Raw genomic sequence first — 20,401 nt, forward strand, 5'->3', positions numbered from 1 at the left:
CCATGTTCTTTGTTTCTCCTGCTGACAGTGAAATTAATTATATTTTATCACAGTTATAACAGCCAAATTTATTAAAATAATAATATGTCATAACCCCCCTACTTTTTAGAGTTAATTGAGGTGCAGAAAAAGCTGACTGATCACATGGATCTTGTTTACATAGCTAATGAGAATTTTTGTTTTTAAGCTTTGGACAGGAAGCTATCAGCATACATGTGAGTCAATATGTATTACACAAAGTCCATAATGGCTTTAATTGTGTATGAATGAGGTATGGATATGTATGAGTTTGTACAGGCAATCATCCACTGGCATGCTTCAATTTTGTTTTAATCCACTTGATTTTGGCAACAGAAGCAGACAAATATGCCAAGGCAAAACAGCAGCTGCCAGGACCTCTGAGTGAGCAATCCCATAGGTAGTCTGTGACCCACCTTCTACATTATCCATTTATAATGCTCCTGTGTGGAGATGTCAAATTACAGTTGCACAGGGAACTTTGCCATTCTGCAGCTTTTAAGAAATGTTTAAATTTTACCCATTTATGAAGTTAGCTTCAGAGCAATTTTTGAAGCAAAGGTATTGAGAAACCCACCTGGAAGGACATTTAGAATCCTCTCTCATAAACCTATCAGAGATGCTTTTGTTGAAACTGGTAGTGCTTACTTTTAAACATTAAGCCTACTACACTGGTGACAATCACTTACCAGGTCTCCAAGGAATAAGGTGGGACAATTTTCTCCTACCACCATGTTGTCTCTTTATGTTCTTCTCATGATCCATCCAGTGTAGTTCTTGCCATGACCCAGGCACATGGAGTGGAGGCTTCTTTCAGATGCTTATCAGTGGTTACCAGTTGTTTCCTGAGTTTGCAGTCCTGTCTTTCACATCCTGTGGGAGTTGCTTTATCCTCTTAAAACACTTCCTTTTTGATGGTGCCTCTTTAGCACAAGGAATTTAACATGACTCACAGAGGCTATTCCAGATGTAGTTTTGGCAGTAGTTGTCAAGGAGATACAGGAGATTAGAATCTTCAGTTTAAAATAAAGCCGAGGTGATGTTCAGTGGGTGAAGTGATTTATATGTAGAATGTTTGAAATCACATTCTTTTTGTTTTAAATGTTGCCATGACTTGGCTTGCTGCCCTTCAGAATCCAGCAGACTAATTGTGTACAAAAACCCACACTGTTGTAAAATCTGTCTTTGGATAACTGATTCATAATCCAGTCTTCAGTTTTTAAATCTGGTTATGGTCCATTTAAGTACAAATGTGACTTGAAACACACAACCTTGGAGACCCAGCTAATGAAAAACATGTATAGTCAAATCCTGTCAAGAGGAGCACAAAAATTAGAGAGTGTGATAATGTTGCAAATGCTTGCCCAAATATAAATAGTGTTCTCAATCTGCCAGTTATTTTTTGTGTGTCTTGTAATTTATGATTTAAAGCATTCTCCTAAGGGAATGTAAGACTTACTGTTGAGCAGAAAAACTGGGGAATACACAGGGCCTGTGTTATTTGAAAAAGGGCAGAACAGCAAAACAAATGAATAACTTTTTTTTCCATTTTGTCCTTTCTACCAGTTAATATCCTTCCAATAGCTGAAATTTAATCAATAGTTATAGTAATGATTTTATGGTGTAATTTTTTGATAAGTAAAATGTTGAGGATAGAGTTGCTAATGGCAGATAGTCAACATGTAGTGGGAAACATTTTGTAAGGCTTTCCTATGCAATGTAAGTACTCAGTGTCAGCTCTGGTCTGCCATCAAATTGATAGCACACTAATTCAAGGTGAAGTAGAACTAATTTACAGCAAAAAGAAGGTGAAATGGCTGTGGAACAATTTTAATGTGAAGTAGCATGATAATGGCTTACAATGATTTTCTACTTGACAGAGAAGATCATTGAATGTCAATGAGTGAGAAGTATGTCTGTGATCCTTTAGGATTCCTGATAAGATGCAGATCACAAAGTTTTAACTTGGGTTGATTCTTGGGGTTTTCCTTTTGGCAATGCTCTGAAGTGCACAGGGAAACATGAGTTCTGGAAAACTGCATGAAATTAAGGGTACCTCTCCCAGTCATCTGTGGAAATAGATGGCAGCTCTTTAGGTACAATATTGTTTTGAGTGTCTTTATTATTCTGAAGATACCAATACTTAGAGCAGCTGTGCAGTGTATGATTTACTTCCAGTTAGTCCAGAATTCCTGTTACAAGGCTGTAATTGAAATACTGGTGTGTGATTTAGAGGACTTCTATTTCACTGTGCCAGCTTCTCTGTCCCAGGCGTGAATTTTCTTTGCTAAAATCAAAAGGTCTTGTAACCTGGATTTTAAGGCATTTTAGGAGGGTTATTTGTTTTTTAAAAGAAATTTCTACGGAGTAAACTAAATAAACAGTGTGTTCATCATTTGCATAATAAATACTAGGCAAGAATTTTCAGAAATTTGACTTCATTTAGGAGTAATTTTGGCAGATAGTCCAAGATTGAAAAAACAGCTTTTAATTGTAGCAGTATTCTTAATAATACTTGTTTAATCTGATTCATGGCTGAACTAAATCTCTAATGAAATAATTTTAGTGCCTCTCTCCCATTTTCACTGTTGTCTTTAAATCAAGTGATGGCATCAGTAAGAGAAATCTGGAAGGGCTGATTGCATTAGTCAGGACAAATCATCCTAACTGATTATGGTCATTGTACAAAACACACTGAAAAATTGTGGGTCTTTTTTTTTTTTTTTTTCTTTTCAATGCTACATTGCAAAATTTCTGGTTCTGCTGTACACTGTATACTTTAGGAGTTTCTGACAGTTATGGTATTATAAGCTTAACTTGTGATGTATTGTGCTGTCATAGAAAGTGACTGAGGAGTCAGAGGGGATTTCTGGATTTGTTTCTTGCTGATTCATAGAATTGTACAATATCCTGGGCTGGCACAGGATCATACCTACAAGGATCATCAAAGTCCAACTTCTGGTCCTGCACAGGACCATCCCCAAGAGTCACTCCATGTGCCTGAGGGAATTGCTTTTTGAACTCTGTTCAGGCTGATGCTGTGACCACTTCCCTGGGGAGCCTGTTCCAGTGCCCAAACCCCTTCTGGAGCAAGAAGATTTCCTGATACCCAATCTAAACCTCCCCTGACTCAGCTTCATGCTGTTTCCTCGAGTCCTGTCACTGGTCACAAGTGAAGAGATCAGTGCCTGCCCCTCCACTTCCCCTCACGAGGAAGCTGCAGACTGCCATGAGGTCTCCTCCTCTCAGTCTCCTTGTCTCCATGCTGAACAGACCAAGTCTCCTCAGTCTCTTCTCACATGGGTTCCCCTCTAGACCCTTCATGATCTCTATTGCCCTCCTTTGGATGCTCCCTAATGGTTTAATGTCTTTCTTACATTGTGGCACCCAAGACAGCCCCCAGCACTGGAGGTGAGGCCACCCCAGCTCAGAGCAGAGCAGGACAATCCCCTCCCTTGCCTGGCTGGAGATGCTGTGCCTGATGCACCCCAGGACAGGGCTGTCCCTCCTGGCTGCCACAGCACACTGCTGACTCAGACCTGACTCCCTATTTTGGTCAAAATCTGGGTTTTGTCTACAAAATAAATTATTATTAGACTGACTACAAATTCTGACTTGCATTGTAGGGACTGCATGTGCCAATCCTTAGGGATATCAACACAGTTTGGTCACATTTTCTGAAGAGCATTTCTAAGCCTGAAAGAGATGTTAAATAACAGCAATTGAAATAGAAGATGTAAAATTCAACAGCAGCTGCTGCTTCTTTTACTCATTTTTGGATGGATAAGAAGAGTCTTTTTAATTTAATGGTATATTTGGATTTGTTCCCACTTCCACTTTCACTGGATTCAGGAATTTACATTTCCCCTCTCTGTCTGAACAGCCTTCAGAGTTCTGTGTGAGCTCTTTGTTAAGTATGGTACTCTTGGATATCAGATGTGTTCTAAGACTTTTGCAAGTATAACTCTTTAGTTATCTCTTTCCTGTTGCCATAAGATATGGCAACTGTTAAGGAGTAGTTAATTTGAAATGCCATTCTTAGAGAAAAAAATCTGCATGGACTCAAGAAGAGATTCTGAACCAGCTTTTTAATATAATTTGGTTTTGCCACGTTTCTGTTGTCATAGCCTTTAAACAGATTGTTCTTCCATGCTGCAGGCAATCCATTCAGTGTCTCCGTCTTTTCATTCTCATTGTATAACCCAGGCTTTTTTCAGTCTCTTGGAAGGGGCATTCCTCTTGTGGCTCATCCGTAGTTGCCAAGCTTGATGACAGCAGATGGGGTATTCATGAGTGTGAGGTAGAGCTGGCCTTCTGCACTATCTGTAAATCCTTTCACTGAGTCCCTGTGAGGCAGATGAGTGGACACTTACCCACAGTTCAGCCAATTAATGCAAGGCCTTATTCCTGTCTAATCTTGAGTAAACCATTACTCAGGCAGCCACCCAAGGGAAACTGAGCTGCTGTGCCTTTTGCCAGGTTCACCTCTGAGACCTTTTTTCTCTTTTAAGATGTTTGATGTTTCTCAGACTGTGGGTCCTATCCTTTTTTAGGTAATTTTGCATCTTTATTTATACACAGGAACCTGCTTTGAGAAAACACTATATGCATTTAAGCTAAAAACTAGGTGGAAGGTAATGCAGCTAGCTTTGCTTTGAGTATTGCAAAGTATTACATGGAATTGAGATGCCATCCTTCAATGTTGCTATACGGATTCAGAACAATTTTGCCAAGTGAAATAACCACAAAAGTCTAAAATAATCTTCCTTTCTTTTCAGATTTTATTATGTAAAGAAGCAAATTTCAGATTTAAACTCCTATCTAGAGACTAAATAAAAAATTCAAACTTTAAAATGATCTTGCAAATTAGAGATGACAACCAAACAATAAAAGATAAAAATACATAATTTTCTTGATTATGTGAAATAGTAGTAGCAAATTTATTTATAAATCAGTGAATCAAGAGGCAATATGGAGATGTTTATAAGTTTGTTTCGTAAAACAAACTTAGTGACTGTGCTGCTCTCCATATTGGAGTACTGTGAGAGGGTAGTGAGAAAGATTTCACATGAATGCTCACTCTAGAAAACTGTAATCCTGGGTGTGTGTGTTTGCTCTGCTGTAGAAATTTCTTTTTCTGACATTTATATTCTCTGGAAGTCGTTATTGTTAGAATATAATGGAAAGTATTAAAGAACTCACAAAGGCTGGTGTTTGAGCTAATCACTTCAACTTGTTTGATTTCAGGGCTGTAAAAATAAAGAGTAACCTCGATTTTCTTCTTCCCATAATTTCATCATGTTTCACTTTGTCCTTGTACTCATCCTCCCTGCCCCAGCAATCTCTCACAATTGTATTACCAGTTTATTTATTTTGCCTCAGGCCTAAGATCTATCACCATTCTTAGCATGTGTAGCTGTGTGTGAATGATGCAGCAAAATATCCTGCAGCTGTTTTTAGCTTGTCTCAGTACCTGAGTGCAGCTTATTGTGTGGCCACAGAAAAAGTTATCCTGAAACAACTGAAGGGATGAAGCTGGGGAAAGAGCAGTAATGAGAACCAGCAGAAGCTGGAAATGTTCATCAGTCTGGCTGCAGTCAGATTGTCCATTGAGCCACAAATGTGACCTTTAGCAGATGCAGCCAACAGTTGTGAGTTCTCAGTGATCTTTGTGCTGTATTTTCAGCTCTGGCATAACAACTTGGTGGTAAGCCTTTTGCAAATCATTTACCCTTTATTGTTTTAACCTGTAAAAATTGTAATAATGAATTTCGCAAGAGGGCATGTCTATAGCAGTGCTTTTACCAGTGGAGATACTATTGTGAAAACACAAAGAAACACCACAAATAATGAGCACTAGATATATTATTGTATTTACCAGGTGGCAAGGGGAGCTCCTGCATGATGGTTGTTTGTTTTATTTAATTTACTGCTTTTTTTCAGCTCTAGAAATTTCTATTTCTCCCTCTACTGGCACCTTATTCTTTCTTTGCCTGTATCATTTTGGAGGACCCAGTCAATTGCCAGATGAAAAAAAAGTGCTTTTTTTTTGATCACGTTATTCTTCAGTTGAATCAGTTATTTGACCTCTTATTGCACAGCCTGAAAACAGCTCTTAAAACCAGCAAAACTGAAAGTAGCACAGAACCAGATCCAGGAATTTGGGAACCAAGCTAGATACAGTGCTGCTGCTTCCAGAAAAGACATGCCTGAGGTGTCTGCTGAGATTGGGAGTCAGACCCTTTAGCTAACTTGAATCTTGAGCTAACCTTAGAAAATGTGGTAAATTCTGCAGCAAAAGGAAAACAGTCACCATGAGGATCTTCCCTCTCCTTACTGCTTCTTGTAGAATATTTCTTTGATAACTTTTAGAACTCAAAACAACCACTTAAGAAACAGAGTCTGCAGAGGAGCCCTGTGCATGGTAATGTGATTGCAAAGAGAAATGAGTATTAGAGAAGGAGTAAATTCTGAAAGAAATTAGTCTGAAAATGTAAAATATCTCTGAGCTATAAGGAGTAGGTCCCTGTAGGATTATAATCAGGCAATTTGAGTTCCAATTTAAGTGAATGCTAGGTGATTGTTATGACAAGGAAGTCAGATCATCTGCTTTTAGGCAGTGTTTAATTTCTTTGGAAACTTAAAATCACTTAACAGAGTAAATGCTGTATTGAATATACCTGCTTCAATGAATATTTAATGTAAAACTTCTGATAAATAGCTTCTTCAAAGATACCTTTATGCAAATTTAAAACACTTATATATTCTCTCTGCCCTTAATATGCTTTTTAATAAACAATAAAGATTTCTATTTCTTTTGGTGTCATACAGTTCTTAACGTTGGAATTTCTGTGCAGCTGAATTTACTGAAATCTGGATTTTGAGTGTGAGGAAGCAGAGATAAAAATATGTCATGTTTTCTTTCTTTCATCAAACTCCAAATTTCAGGAGTTTTTCTGTTAATATCCTGAAGAGCAGAATCACATGGTAATATGTTATAACCTGCTTCTGTGCCTGCCACTGGTGCCAAATCAATTATGGTAAGATTGCCATAGACCTGCCAGTTTATTTTTAAAATTATTGCTCTCTGAGTAGCTCTAAATAAGACTAATCAAGATAAAGACTTTTAATAATATATTCATCCTCCAGCACATTAAACAATAAGTCTGTACTAAACTTGATCATTATCCAGAAATACTTAATTTATGGAGCACACATGACTCAACATTGAAACTGGGCCAAATATTGCAGCAGTTGCTGGATATTCCCATGTTTTCTGATTTGTCAGAGCTTCTCTAGAGACTAAAAATTCTGCTTGGTTGTTAGATCACCATGTAGTTGTCTTTTAGAAGACTGGTAATTTCCAAATTATTGTTGTCTGTGCATGTGTGTGGTAGGTTAGCCCAGGCTGGTCACTTCCAAAGCTGCTCTGTTACTCCCCTCCTCAGCTGGGCAGGGGAGAGAAAATAGAACAAAGTCTCACGGATGGAGATACAGACAAGGAGAGATCACTCACTAACTACTGTCATAGGCACAACAGCTTCAGCATGGGGAAGGTGATTTCATTCACTGCCAGTCAAATCAGGGCAGGGTAATGAGAAAAGAAACCCCAGATCTTTAAACAACTTCCTTCCATCCCTCTCTTTTTTCCTACACTTAACTTTGGTCATGAATTCTCTGCCTCCCCTCAGAGGTGCAGGAGTGCAAGTGTGGGTTGTGGTCATTTTATCACATATTCAAATGCTGGACTGATTAATTTAAATAAATGAGGTGAACTTCTTGTATTTGTGGGTTTTGCCTCATATAGATGTAAGGAATTAAATGTGCAGATAGATCTGAAAAAAAAATTACTCCTGACATTTTTAGAAGCTTTTAAACCGTTATGCATAACTGCATAGTTATATTTTAATATAACCTTTTAATATTATTTTAAAAACTTTGATTGAAATGAATGTTCAGTATGTTGAAAGACCTTTGGAAACAAGGAACCATATAGATAGAAGTTTGCTATAGTTCCATTTTAAGAAGTTGACATACACATACTACTGTTGCCTGATTGCCAAATGTCAGGCTATGGCTGAAGTGTGGTGCTTTGAAAGTCAATGGTTTAGGTGTGGGTCAGGAAAAACAGAGATCACATCAAACACTCCAGGCTTGTATGAAACTTTTTCTGAGAGTCCTCAAGAACTCTTCATGTTTTATTTGTTTATTTATTTGGGATTTTTTTCAAATAGCATTCCCATTAGTTGAAATCACGTGCACAGATTGGTTAACTGTGATAAACTCAAGTAGACCTCTGTCACAGGCTTGTTAAATTTAGTAGTATCCCTACTAACACCTTTTTTTGAGAACAGAAAATAAACTTAGCAGAATGTACTATCTTCACATTGCTACTTGTGATCATCAGGTATGCTCCACTGCACCTGTAAATGAGGTAGAAGCACTGCTTGCAAGACTTTTCACTGTAATGCAGTTTTGTAGCATATTTTGTGGTTTTGTAAAAGTTAAATTAAGCATATCAGATTGAATAGAATATAGGGTTATCACTCACCAGCAGCTCAAATCAATACTCCATTTTAGCTATGTGACATTTCTTACAGATATTTGAAACTCAAGTGCCTTCTGTAGTAAGTAGCAGCATTTCTTCAATTACTTGCCCTGTCAAATCCCCTTTATTTAAGGAGTTTCTCAGGCTCTAGACAAGAATCAGTCATAGCTACTCAAGAGCTTTTGTGCCCTTTCATTCTCTCCATGTTGAATAGGTTCTGTAAAAACTAGAGTGTTCCAGAACATCTTTATCTGAAGAGCCTTTGCAAGTCAGATTAACTTAGTTTGCCAGTACAATATGCAGAACTAGTAAGTGGCAACTCTTTCTGTCATCAGATGAAACCATTCTTGGTTTTGTACACAGCCATATAGGTGATCTTTGGTGAAAAAATTTTCTGTCTTTCAACAGATCACAATAAAAAAATCTGGTGGTAAAAAGTGCTATTTTAGAATATATATGCTTCTCTGCAGGCAACAAGTAATCTGCCATCCAGGAAGCTGCAATAGACAATCCTAGAGATAAGTTCCTTGTCTTGTTTCTGAAATAAGTTCAATACTGCAGCATGTGAAGTGTGTTGTGTTAAAGTCCTTAGCATTACCTGGAGAATGCATCTCTAAAGACAACTTTTTTAAAAAAAGTGGTTCCAGCCAGAATATGTAATGAACTTAGTAACAACACTGGCAGCACTCTTGTGTTTTTAGATACTAAGCAGAGAAAGGCAACAATACCAAATACCTAGGCAAGGGAATATTTTGCTTTACACAGTCTCTCTGTTAGCATTGTAGTCAGGCAGCTCTGGCAGCTTTTTTATTCCTTTCTTATGGTTGCTGCCATGTCACACAGTTGCTAAAAGTACCATGTTATTCTCTGTTACTGTAAAATGAAACACCAAGTTGGTAAATTTTTGGGTACTGTAGGCTTCTTCAATTCAGGCCACTTGTGGCTGAATATGGAATTTTAGCCATGGTTTTGAGATGGGCAGGTACAACTGAGAGTCAGACATAAAGAGAAAGATATATGTGGTGTACCAGGAAAAAGATCCTTCTGTGGCATTAGGAGTGGTTATGAATAAAGCAAAATTTCATTTGCAGTTATTTAAACATAAACTGAAAAGTTGTGTTGAAAATTTGATCACTGTAAGTGTATGGGTATAGCTCTGTAGAGTGCAGAATTTGTCAATAGCACTTATTATTACTTTTTGCTCCTTCTAAAATGTTTTCCCAACCTACTAAAGTAATATAATTTTAAATTTTGTTCTCTATCTCTTTTCTTTAGTCGAGGCCTCTTGCCCTGCAGGACATTTTGTGAAGCAGCAAAAGAAGGCTGTGAACCCGTCCTGGGTATGGTAAATGCTTCTTGGCCAGACTTCTTGAAGTGCTCTCAATTCCAAAACAGAGCTGAGAATGACACCACGACAAGGGTATGCTTCTCACCACACCAAGAAAAAGGAAAGCAGTGTATGTTTCCATTCTTAACTGTTACACTGTGTTTATGAGTTTTCATTTAATAATGTATTTTCTTCCTGTGTAAGAAAAACCTCTGGGTTGAAGGCATTGTTTCTTGTTCTATGTTCCATCTTATTACTGTGATAAAGTCTGGTTGTCAGTTGATTATAGTTTGCAGTGCTTTAATTGTTTAAGCTGGTTTTTTTCAGACTTGTGTTGATTTGAGGCCTTTTTATTTAACACCAAAAATGCTGAGCTGTTTCAAGGAAAGAAGGTTGGAGGAAAGCAATATGACCTGTTGATTTTTTGTTTGCTAGCTCTAGTAATTGCACGTTTGTTATTTGGAGTAGGAGCCTGATACACAGGGAAAATTTCAAGTGTATCTCCTTTTTCCTTGCTGTAAAAATGAGCCCAAAACTGATCAAGAGGTAAACTTCTAAAAAGCATGGTCTTTGTACACCCACATAAAGTCATAGAATCGTTTTTTTATCTTGAAAAAGATGTTGAAGGGCATCCAGTCCAACTGTTAACTCAGCACTGCCAGATCCATCACTAAACCATATTCCTGAGTGTCATGTCTATGCATCTTTTAGATACCTTCAGGGATGGTGACTCGACCACTTACCTGGGAAGGCTTCCCATGACTGACCAGCTTTCCTATGAAGAATTTTTCCTTATACTGATCTAACCCTCTCCTGGTGCTCCTTGAGGCTGTTTCCTTCTGTCATATAGCTTAGTGTTTAGGGGAAGAGATTCACTGCCACCTTTATAAAACTCCTTTCTGGCAGTTGTGGAGAGTGATCAGGTGTCCCCTTTTTTTCTCCAGGCTAAATAACCCCAGATCCCTCACCACTCCTGGAAAGGCTTGTGCTCCAGACCCTTCCCCAGCTCCCTTGCCCTTCTCTAGGCATGCTCCAGCACCTCAATATCTTTCTTGTACTGAGGGGCCCAAATTCCAAATTCCAGCTGTGGCCTCATCAGTGCCAAGTACAGCAGGGGACAATCACTGCCTGATCCTGCTGGTCACACTATTGCTGATCCAGGCCAGGTGCCACTGGCCTTCTTGCTCCCATCTGACTTTGCTGTTGATACACAGTCTGTGAGATGAAGAGACTGAGGCTTGTACAGTCTGTCTGTGGGTTCTGACTCTGTTAATGACTTCTGTGTGAGAAGAAATGGTATGATGAAAACTTTTTCCATTTTTTAATTAAAAACCACAGAATTTATTCTTTAAAATGACCATAAAAGATCAGGGAGATTAAACATTGTTTCTTTTAATGTTAGTTAATGGTACAATTAAAATAGATTATGTATCCTGGGCTACCTCCTTTCAGTTCCTGGGTATACATAATGACACAGCCTAAAATTCTTAGACCAAGTCTTTTACCAGTGGGATTCTCTCCAGCTCTAAAGGCATATTTTTGAAGAGTCATGAAGTAAAGGAAGCTGTAGCATACCTACCTTCATCTGTGGGAGCTTTTTTACTGGCTGAAGTAGGGAAAGATCCAAAGAATTGTGTCTTGTTAAAGTTGAACACAGTCCCCAAATTTTTATTATAGAATCCTGTGGTATTTTGTGCAAGTTGCTGTAGAGAAAGCTGCTGGGACCTGTGTCTTAACTGTATGATAAAAATATATGAGATGTATACTGAAAAAATTAGGTCTAATGGGTCTCTCCAAATGGGAGGAGTAAGCAAGTAATTATAAAATGCATATTTATTTCTGTGCCTCAAATTCCCATTAAAATGGGAGTAAAAGTGTTCTTTTAGCTCACAGGTTGTTGTAACCATATGTTTGCTGATGCCTTTGGTATCACAGGGATAAACATTATAGAAATAAAGACTACCATAATTTTGTCTTTGTGGCAGCTTCAAGTAGGAAGCTGTAGCATGAATAAATACATAAATGTAGTAAAGGCTTACACATAGAAGAGTAATTAGCCATGAACAATGGGTGACTATCAATCATTAATTGAGCATGATCACAGAATGAGGTATAATTCTGTAAAAGCAACAGAATGTTAAAGATCTGGGTTTCATGCCTGTGAGGTATATAAAACTGAATACAAGGTATAATATAAATATGCCTGTTAAATTTTGACAAATTATAGCTGGTCAGGGTATTCAAAAGCCCCACCAAATCTAGACAGATGAACGTAGATTAAGCCAGAAGAGATTTGTCACTTATGAACTTTCAAGTTTCAGAATATCCTGTGGCTACAATAATATGTTTGGTATTGCTAGAGGAAGGAGCTTTAAAAAATAGTGCCTGGTTAATGTTTATCCCATCCTCTGTATGGCAGCATTGGTATTCATCTAGTAGTGAACTGCAGAAATTACACATAAGTGCACAGTGGAAGCTTGATTTTTCTCACCAGGGGAAGAAAAGTAGAGCCAGTTGTGAGATTTGCTGCTCCTGACAGACTGTGGAGACCCTTATTGTTCTACTTATTGTCAGTTCTGACATCATGTTGTATAAAACAAAAGGGATTTTTAAAATTAAATTTTTCATTGTGCATAATGCTTGGGTAGGCAGGGTTTTAGAATGAGAGACTGTAATTGAAGTGTCTTCCAAGACCTGCAGGGAGCCTACAAGAAAGATGGAGACAGGCTATTTACAAAAACATGTAGTGATAGGAGAGAGGAAAGGCTTCAAACTGAGAGTAGGTTTAGATTAGATATTAGGAGGAAAATCTTTACTGTGGGGGTGGTGAGGCTGTCCAGAAAAGTTGTGGATGTCCCATCCCTGGAAGTGTTTGGGGCCAAGTTGGATGGGGCTCTGAGCAACCTGGTGTAGTGGAAGATGTCCTTGCCCATGCCAAGGGGGCTGGAATAAAATGATCTTTAATGTCCCTTCCAACCCAAGCTCTTCTAAAATTCTATGATTATATGACTATGAAGAATATTTTTACTTTTATTTTTATTTAAAAGAATGGTTCTAATATGATTCCTCTGTGACTGAAAAAGGTATGAGTTTGGGTTCACCAGGCTCCTTCTACTACAGAAATAAACTGTGCTATTCTTGAATATCTATTTCTGCAGTTTGTATATTGACAGAATTGACTTCTCTGACCACAGTAGAACCAAACAGCTGAGGCTGATTCTCTGCTCTAATCCCTTTTCATCCAATGCTTGGCACAAACTGCTTTTCACACTCTTCTCAGGGTTCAGTTCCCAGAAATTTCAAGAGCATGTCCTTGGCTTATGACTGCTTATTTCTCAACTCTGTGGTTTCTTTTAGGGTTTGGGGCTTTCAGATTACATACAGTGAATCCTTTCCTGCCCACATATGCCTTGCATATGATTAGTTTTGTGTGATGTAATTTTCTTTTTCATCTTTAGTGTGTTTATCAAAATTAAGGTCTGACTGTTATACCTGTTTGTTCCACAGATTCATGCAGTGTCATCCAGTCACCCAATACCAAACAAAACTTTCTCTTTATTTTTCTTGTTTATTTTTGTCTGATTGTGGCTGAAACCTCTGTATCCTCCACATTTTATGAATTGATGATTATCACTCCTCCAAAAAATCCTTGAATGTCATATTTCTAAGCCCTGTTGGAGAAAATATGCTTGAGTCATGTTCTAGTTAGAATCCAGAGCATCTATCCTGGGGATAATAGTTTTCCTAAAAAATGTTCATTGGTTAGAATAGGGATTGTCTTCTGGATGGTTCATGTGTCATAACTAATATTCATCTCTTTGTCTTAAAGTTAGCTCTACAAGCGTTGGAGATTGAGTGTACAATACCACTGTGGGGAATCTATTATGAAACACTTCCCTGATGTGAACACAGATGTACTGATTGTACTGGAAAATCCAAGCTGTGCCATTATAGTAAAAACATCTGAATGTAAAATGACTGAGTCATTCAGTCATTCTCTGAGTCACAGAGAAAAAAGATGCAGGTCTGAAGGCTGATGTCCTTCAGATTGATGCCTGTTTATACAAGTGACAAGTGAATACTCAGTAGATGAGAAAATCAGCTACCTTAATAATAGTTGTAAGAATTTGTGTTTTGAGATTTAAGATAGGTGGTTGGACTGGTTTCACATGCCTAATGAGCTATGAGCATGTAAAGGAGTGAGCAGGAGGCATTATCAGTCATTCACTCCACATGTAAACAATAATGCATTCTGGGGGGAAGAAATCACAGAAACCTTCCTGAAGGCTGTTATTCATCTCTCTACTCACACAGAAAAATTTCAGCTCCGCTTTTCTCTCTCTCTCTCAGCTGACACTCTTTATTATGCTATTTTATTTGCTTTGACCAGCCAACGTATCTGTTGCTGTTAAACCCATGGTGGTAAAAACTCAGTAGCTTGAATGAGAAGTAAAGCAACACAATAATCTGAGTTAGACTGACATGGAGCTCTCAGAAGAGCCCTAAAGTTATTTTTATGTTAACTTGAATTGTAAAGTGCTTTCAAAAGCAGCAGTGAATATGATGCTTCTATTGTTTATGCATCAAAACTATGTAAATTACAGTATAGAATTATGAGTTCACTTTTGTATTTTTCATAGAGAAGCATTATGAATGAATGTCTGTTACTGTTAAAAATGTGATGCACAAGTGTCTTGAACTGCACTTCATTGCCATGACATTTTGGTTGGAAGAGACCTTAAAAATAATCTTATTCTGACCCCTTTGCCCAGGGATGCCTTCCACTAGGCCAGGTGGCTCAGAGCCCATCCAACCTGACCTTGAACACTTCCAGGGATGGGGCATCCACAGCTTCTCTGGACAACCTGTTCCAGTGCCTCACCACCCTCACAGGAAAGATTTTCTTCCTAATACCTAATCTAAATCTACTCTCTTTCAGTTTGAAGCCATTCCCCTTGTCCTATCACAATATGTTTTTGTAAAAAGTTCCTCTCCATCTTTCTTGTAGGCTCCTTTCAGGTATTGGAACTCTTCAATTAGGTCACCCCTAGCTTCATTCAAACTGGTATTAATTGAGAGAATTGTCTTTGAGGACTAACTATGAGTAGAGAATTCAAATACCTGCTTGCAACAGGTATTTATTTTTCTATGGGCAATGTAATTATAGACATCCAATAGATAATTTTTCTGAGGAAAAGGTTTTAAAATCAGGAAGATATTATCTTTCTTTTGTGCTTTTGCATTTACTTAATGCAGTGAAAAAGAGAGAGAGAGATGATTTGTGTATTTGTTACACTGATGCTGAACAGCTGCAAAAACAGCAATAGTGGAATAATTTTTTTAGAGGAAAACAAAATGTTTTCCAGGATTGTAGTTGTGTTTCATGTGAAGAAACATGCATTGTTGATTAAACTATTTCCTCCACCAAATCACTCTTTAATTCTTTTGATAATGTTTTGTTGTGTTCTCTGGTTTTTATTCTCCTGTTCTGCCTGTGTCCCTGTTTTTTGCCTTTTTCTTTTCCAGCTTGAAGTTTCATATGTGGCCTTTTTAGGCCACATCACTTGAGTGAAAGAGAAAGGTCTTTTGTCTTTTTTTCTCCCACAGGGTTTTGCATCCTAAGGAAATAGAGAAATGAACAATTACCTGGGGGTAATTCCATGATTGTGATCATAGTATCAAAACTTTCTAGAATTGGCAGCAACAAGATGCATACACTGTACTGCAGGGACATACATGGTATAGGGAGCAGGTGATGAAAATCTGAAAGTGAGAGAATTCTAGGATTCCTCTGTGTTCTATTGTGCTATTGTGACTATTTTGGGTAAAAGTCCATCTATCTATTAATTCTGACTCCAAAATCTGACAAAAATCAAATACCCAGAGAAGTAGAACAGGCCAAGACTATGTGACAGTACTTTTCCAAATGCTCCTGTATTTTCCATCTGTTTGAGATGCAAGGATTTTTCTGTAATTAGTGACCTGCCACAGAATTTTATTCTATTAATGTGTCCCTTTATTACATGGGTCTATGTACATTTTAGCAACCATAATATCATATTCTAAAATGTTTCAGCTTGCCAATGTATTGCATGAAGAGTACTGCCTTTTGGATTTTTAATACCTCTTACTTCTTCCACAGCATTAGATAGTAAATGTGGTCTCCACTTTGAAAAAAAACATTGGAAGCATTTTCCATGGTCTTCTTTGCAGTTATAGAATGCTTTATGTGCTGCTGTATCTTGACATGCAACCAGATGTCAGTCTTGAGGATGGTAAAATAATGCTTATTTCAGTCTGTGCTCTCTATAACTTTTCAGGGACCTTTCCACATAATCTTCTATAGATGACATTGCAGTAATGTAGCTGGAAAGTACAGCACATAAATGGTCTTGCCTTCTCAAAGACACTTTTGATAGTACACCAGACACAGGTTAAATAAAACACTTTTTGCTGCCACTGGGGTTTAGTCCAGGATTTTGGAAGCTATTCCAGATTGTAAATATTACTGGGTAAAAGCTAAAACAAGTAAGTTTCTCTATTAGAAAGGATTGCTTTCAATTTTATTTGGGCTCATTTTACATAATTTTTTTAATTCTTCAGGAGTTTGGATGTGTGTATATTTGCATGATTTTGTCAATAAATGTGTACATTATTTACAGAGGTATCAATAATTAACATTTCCCAGCATATTTCTTTAGCATAACATTGCCATTTGTAATAATTTTGAGTGGAATGGGCTATATTTTTTCCTATTTCAGACATCTATTTCAGGCATTATTTTTTCTGCTGCTGCTTTGTTTTGAACAGTCCCAGCACTTCTGAGCATGCAGCCTATGTTCAATAAAGTCTTATAAATGGTTACATACCTAAATCCACTAGGTTCTTGACCAAATACCAAAATTTAACATTCAATGAAAGTGTTTGCTTTACAGCATTAGATAAGGCTTTTATAATTTCCATTAAAGTCTGATCTTTGGAGGTATGATGGAATGGTCAGCCTACTGAAACCTCTTTGCACAAGCTTGGTGGAAAGCAGAAATTACATTCATTGCAGGTACTGTTAACAGTGTCTGCTGTGCTTGCCCTGAACATTGCACTGACTGGACCAAACATATCCAGTCATGACCTATTACAAGACTGTAAGACGTGAGATTAAAATTTCTAAAGATTCCTTCTGATTGCTGCTGGATGCTTAAACTGAGGTAAAGTAAACTAAAATCACTCTTCCTCTTGTTTTTTGTATGACAAAAAACAGAAAAATGCTCACTTCAGGTGTGCAGAAATGGAGGAGTTGTTTGGGATAGGAGCAGAACAAGACAGAGATGTATTAAAAGAGGCAGAGTCAGGATGACTTCTAAGTGCTTCAACACAATTTTGTTCACAATCCAGAAATGAATATGGGACCCCAGAATATTTCAGATATAATAACAGATATTCCTGCTGTTAACTTTCATTCTCCCAGGCCAAATTGGCACATTCACCCAAAAGACAGGAATCCATTATTCCTGGTATCTCAGCACCAGTCAAGCTCTGTAAGTATGGAGATCTCCATCAAAGCCAATCAAAATGGTTCCTTTTGAGCTATTTATGCTCTTTTTCTTTTTAAACAGGAAAGAAATTGTGTAAAACCCAAGTTATAGAAATGCAAGATGACCAATCTTTAAGTTGCCTTTCCAGCCTCTAAGACTCTTGTATGATGAATTACAAAATTTTGATTATGCTATCATGTTGTGTTTTTACCTGACGTCATCATCTGTGGGATAAACCCTGGTGTCCAGGGAAGTAGTACTTCCATGCCAAGGAAGTCTGTTGTTTCTAGGGGTCCCTGTAGAGCTTGGTGACTGCAGAAATCAGGAAGTGCAGTGTATGGGGCTGGGAACTGGAGAAATAAAAAGATCAGCTCATAATAAAGTGTGACATTGTCATATAAAATGAGGTCCTTGCCCTGTCACTGTTGCAATGAACGTGCTGAACCACCCACTTGAATAAAGATTCTCTGCTCTTCTTTGAACATTTCCAGCTAACTGGTCTCTTTTGTATAGCTGGAGTTTATTTGCAGCTGAGACATTTGCAGCTACAAGTAAAGGCAACAAGAGCTAATCTTTGAACATGTAAATGACATCAGTCTTTAACCTCCAAAAAACCCCACATGCTGATTTTTGTGTCTTAGATGTTATTATTAGTTATTTCTTACAGCTTTGACCTTAATATCTCATTGCCTCATTTTTCCTGCTCTAAAATGAGACTGTGAATGTTTTCTAATCTCATGTTTGCCTTAAGGCTTTTGTATTTTGCAGTTTGCAATACCCTTCCAAAACTGGTAGGATACAAGTGAGGCTGTAACTCTTCAGTTAGAGGTTAGGAAATGTGTCCAGCCACATGGTGTGAGGGAACTTACTGAGGAGCACATCATAAGGGTGTGCCAAAGGATGATGCTGGTGGCTTTTCACTACCTTGTTTCTGATGAAGAGTCACAAACATTAAATGGCATAAAATAGGTGAAATTTTTTGGTTTAAAGTCTCATAGTAGTTTGGGCACCTTTCCCTAAAGATGCAGAAAATAGAGAAAATCCTCCTTTAAAATACATTGCATAAGCAGCTTTCAATGCAATAACCATGTCCTCTTTACACAACTAGAAAATAATGTTTGTATTGCAAAATCAAAATTATTTGCTGTCCAAGTGGGCAGTACACCTGGGAATGTCATAGGAAATGTTTTGAAATTATTCCTAAGTTTTTATTACAAACAAATTTTCCATAAGGAGTGTGTGTTTCAGTTAACTAAGTTTACCCTGCTTCTTGGGGATGATAAAATAATAGTGCGGTTTAGAAAAGGATGTGAGTATGTTGAAAAAAATAATCTTCTGCTGACAAAATTTGAAACTAATAATGAAGGTGCTGAGAGTGTGTATAGACATTGCCATAATGTGATAGAAAGGACTGCTATTCTAGAACCACAACTAAAATGAAAAATCTAGATAAACCATTGAATGTGCAGCCAGTGAAAGCTGGAGCTATTTGTCACTTTTGAAAAACACTGAAAAAGCATGTCCAGTGCTAAGTGGTACCTCACATCATCCACTGTGTACCTATCATTTTGGCAAACAGTGAAGAATGCCAAAGGGCTATACAGTAAAGCCAGTCTTAAGCAGAAATTGTTATATTTTTTGTAGACGTATTCCAGATGAGCACTTACATGGGCAGATTAAACAGATGTAATAGCTTTTTCCTGACTGCCTGTTGAGGTCTTTTAAAATGGATCATTCACTGATAGAAGTTTCAAATGGCTTTGTTCTATCTCAGAAGTTGAGATTTTTTTTTTCTTTTAGGTTTTCCTCTTGACCTTCTTGCATTAAGTGATGTTCCTCTAAGAGCTATCCTAATGTTTTCCAGATTGGAAAATATATTTCAATCTCTGTGGGAAATACTGAATATCAGTTTAATATTTGTAAGGCTCCAGTAGCACTAACTTTGTAGTGTTGATGCTAATGATTTTTCTCCATATTCTGTCTTTTCTGCTCTCTTACAGTGCTGTGTGGAGGAGAGGAGAGTTTCTTGTGTGCCAGTGGGATCTGCATCCCAGGGAAACTGCAGTGTAATGGCTACAACGACTGTGATGATTGGAGTGATGAGGTCCATTGTAGTAAGTTTCTTAAACCTTGCAGTGTTCTGCTGGAGTACTGAATCCATTCAGGGAAACCTGGAAACTGAAGCAGGCTACTGGCACAAAAGAGCTTTGCATAGTGTTTGCATGTATTGACATTTGGATTCTGTCAGTTGCTGTGGACTGTGCTTGGCTTTGCTCACTCAGGACACAGCATGTGCTTTTGATCTATCAAATTTTATGCCTTGAGGCAGATATTCTGCAAAAAGCTACGTGGAAATAAGAAATATTTGGTTGTTTGTTTTTTGGGGTTTTGCATCAGAAAGGAGCACTTCTGATAATCAGCTGAATACTGTTAGTTGTATCTCTATCCTGGTGCTTGGCATTGATTTTCAAGTAGATGCAAGACCATCTGTTTAGAAAGTTCTCTTAGTTTCAACCTGGAAGTGATTTATTTAAATTAATCGCAGTATGTGCTGCAGTAGAATGTACATATGTGATAGCTTAATGTTTTTTTTTTTTTTTTTTTTTTTTGTCTGTGGTAGTGCATGAAGAAAAAGAAGAGAGGAAAATGTGGGAAAATTACTAAATAGGAACTGTAGTAGAACATGATGCCATGAAACAGTATTTCTCATTCAGACTTTGAAAAATGTCAGACTGTGCAGTTTATACTCAACTCAAAAGATTAGTTCCTATTAGTGATTTAAGAGCTTGAGCATTCCAAGACTCACAAAGCTGCTTTTAAGGATGTTGTTGTTAGATTTTATCTGGGATACTCCAAGGAATAAATGAGGACAGCAATTTCCTCCTGGTCTCAATATGGATAAGGCTAGAGTTTGCTTTTCCTTTAATAGCCTACAATTCATTTAATGGAGATTGAGATAATGTCTATTATATAAAA

At 37.6% G+C, this 20,401-nt stretch overlaps 1 protein-coding gene across 1 annotated transcript in view; it reads left to right on the plus strand.

Annotated features, from left to right (window-relative positions):
- CORIN (corin, serine peptidase) overlaps positions 1-20,401 on the plus strand; it is a 112,183-nt gene that overhangs the window by 44,187 nt on the left and 47,595 nt on the right. The window contains exons 5-6 of the mRNA XM_056489663.1: positions 9,842-10,023; positions 19,426-19,539. Of these exons, the coding sequence (XP_056345638.1) occupies positions 9,842-10,023; positions 19,426-19,539 (296 nt within the window). The remainder of the gene's footprint in view (positions 1-9,841; positions 10,024-19,425; positions 19,540-20,401) is intronic.

The sequence above is a fragment of the Oenanthe melanoleuca genome, chromosome 4 (assembly GCF_029582105.1).
Source record: "Oenanthe melanoleuca isolate GR-GAL-2019-014 chromosome 4, OMel1.0, whole genome shotgun sequence".
NCBI classification, from domain to species: domain Eukaryota; kingdom Metazoa; phylum Chordata; class Aves; order Passeriformes; family Muscicapidae; genus Oenanthe; species Oenanthe melanoleuca.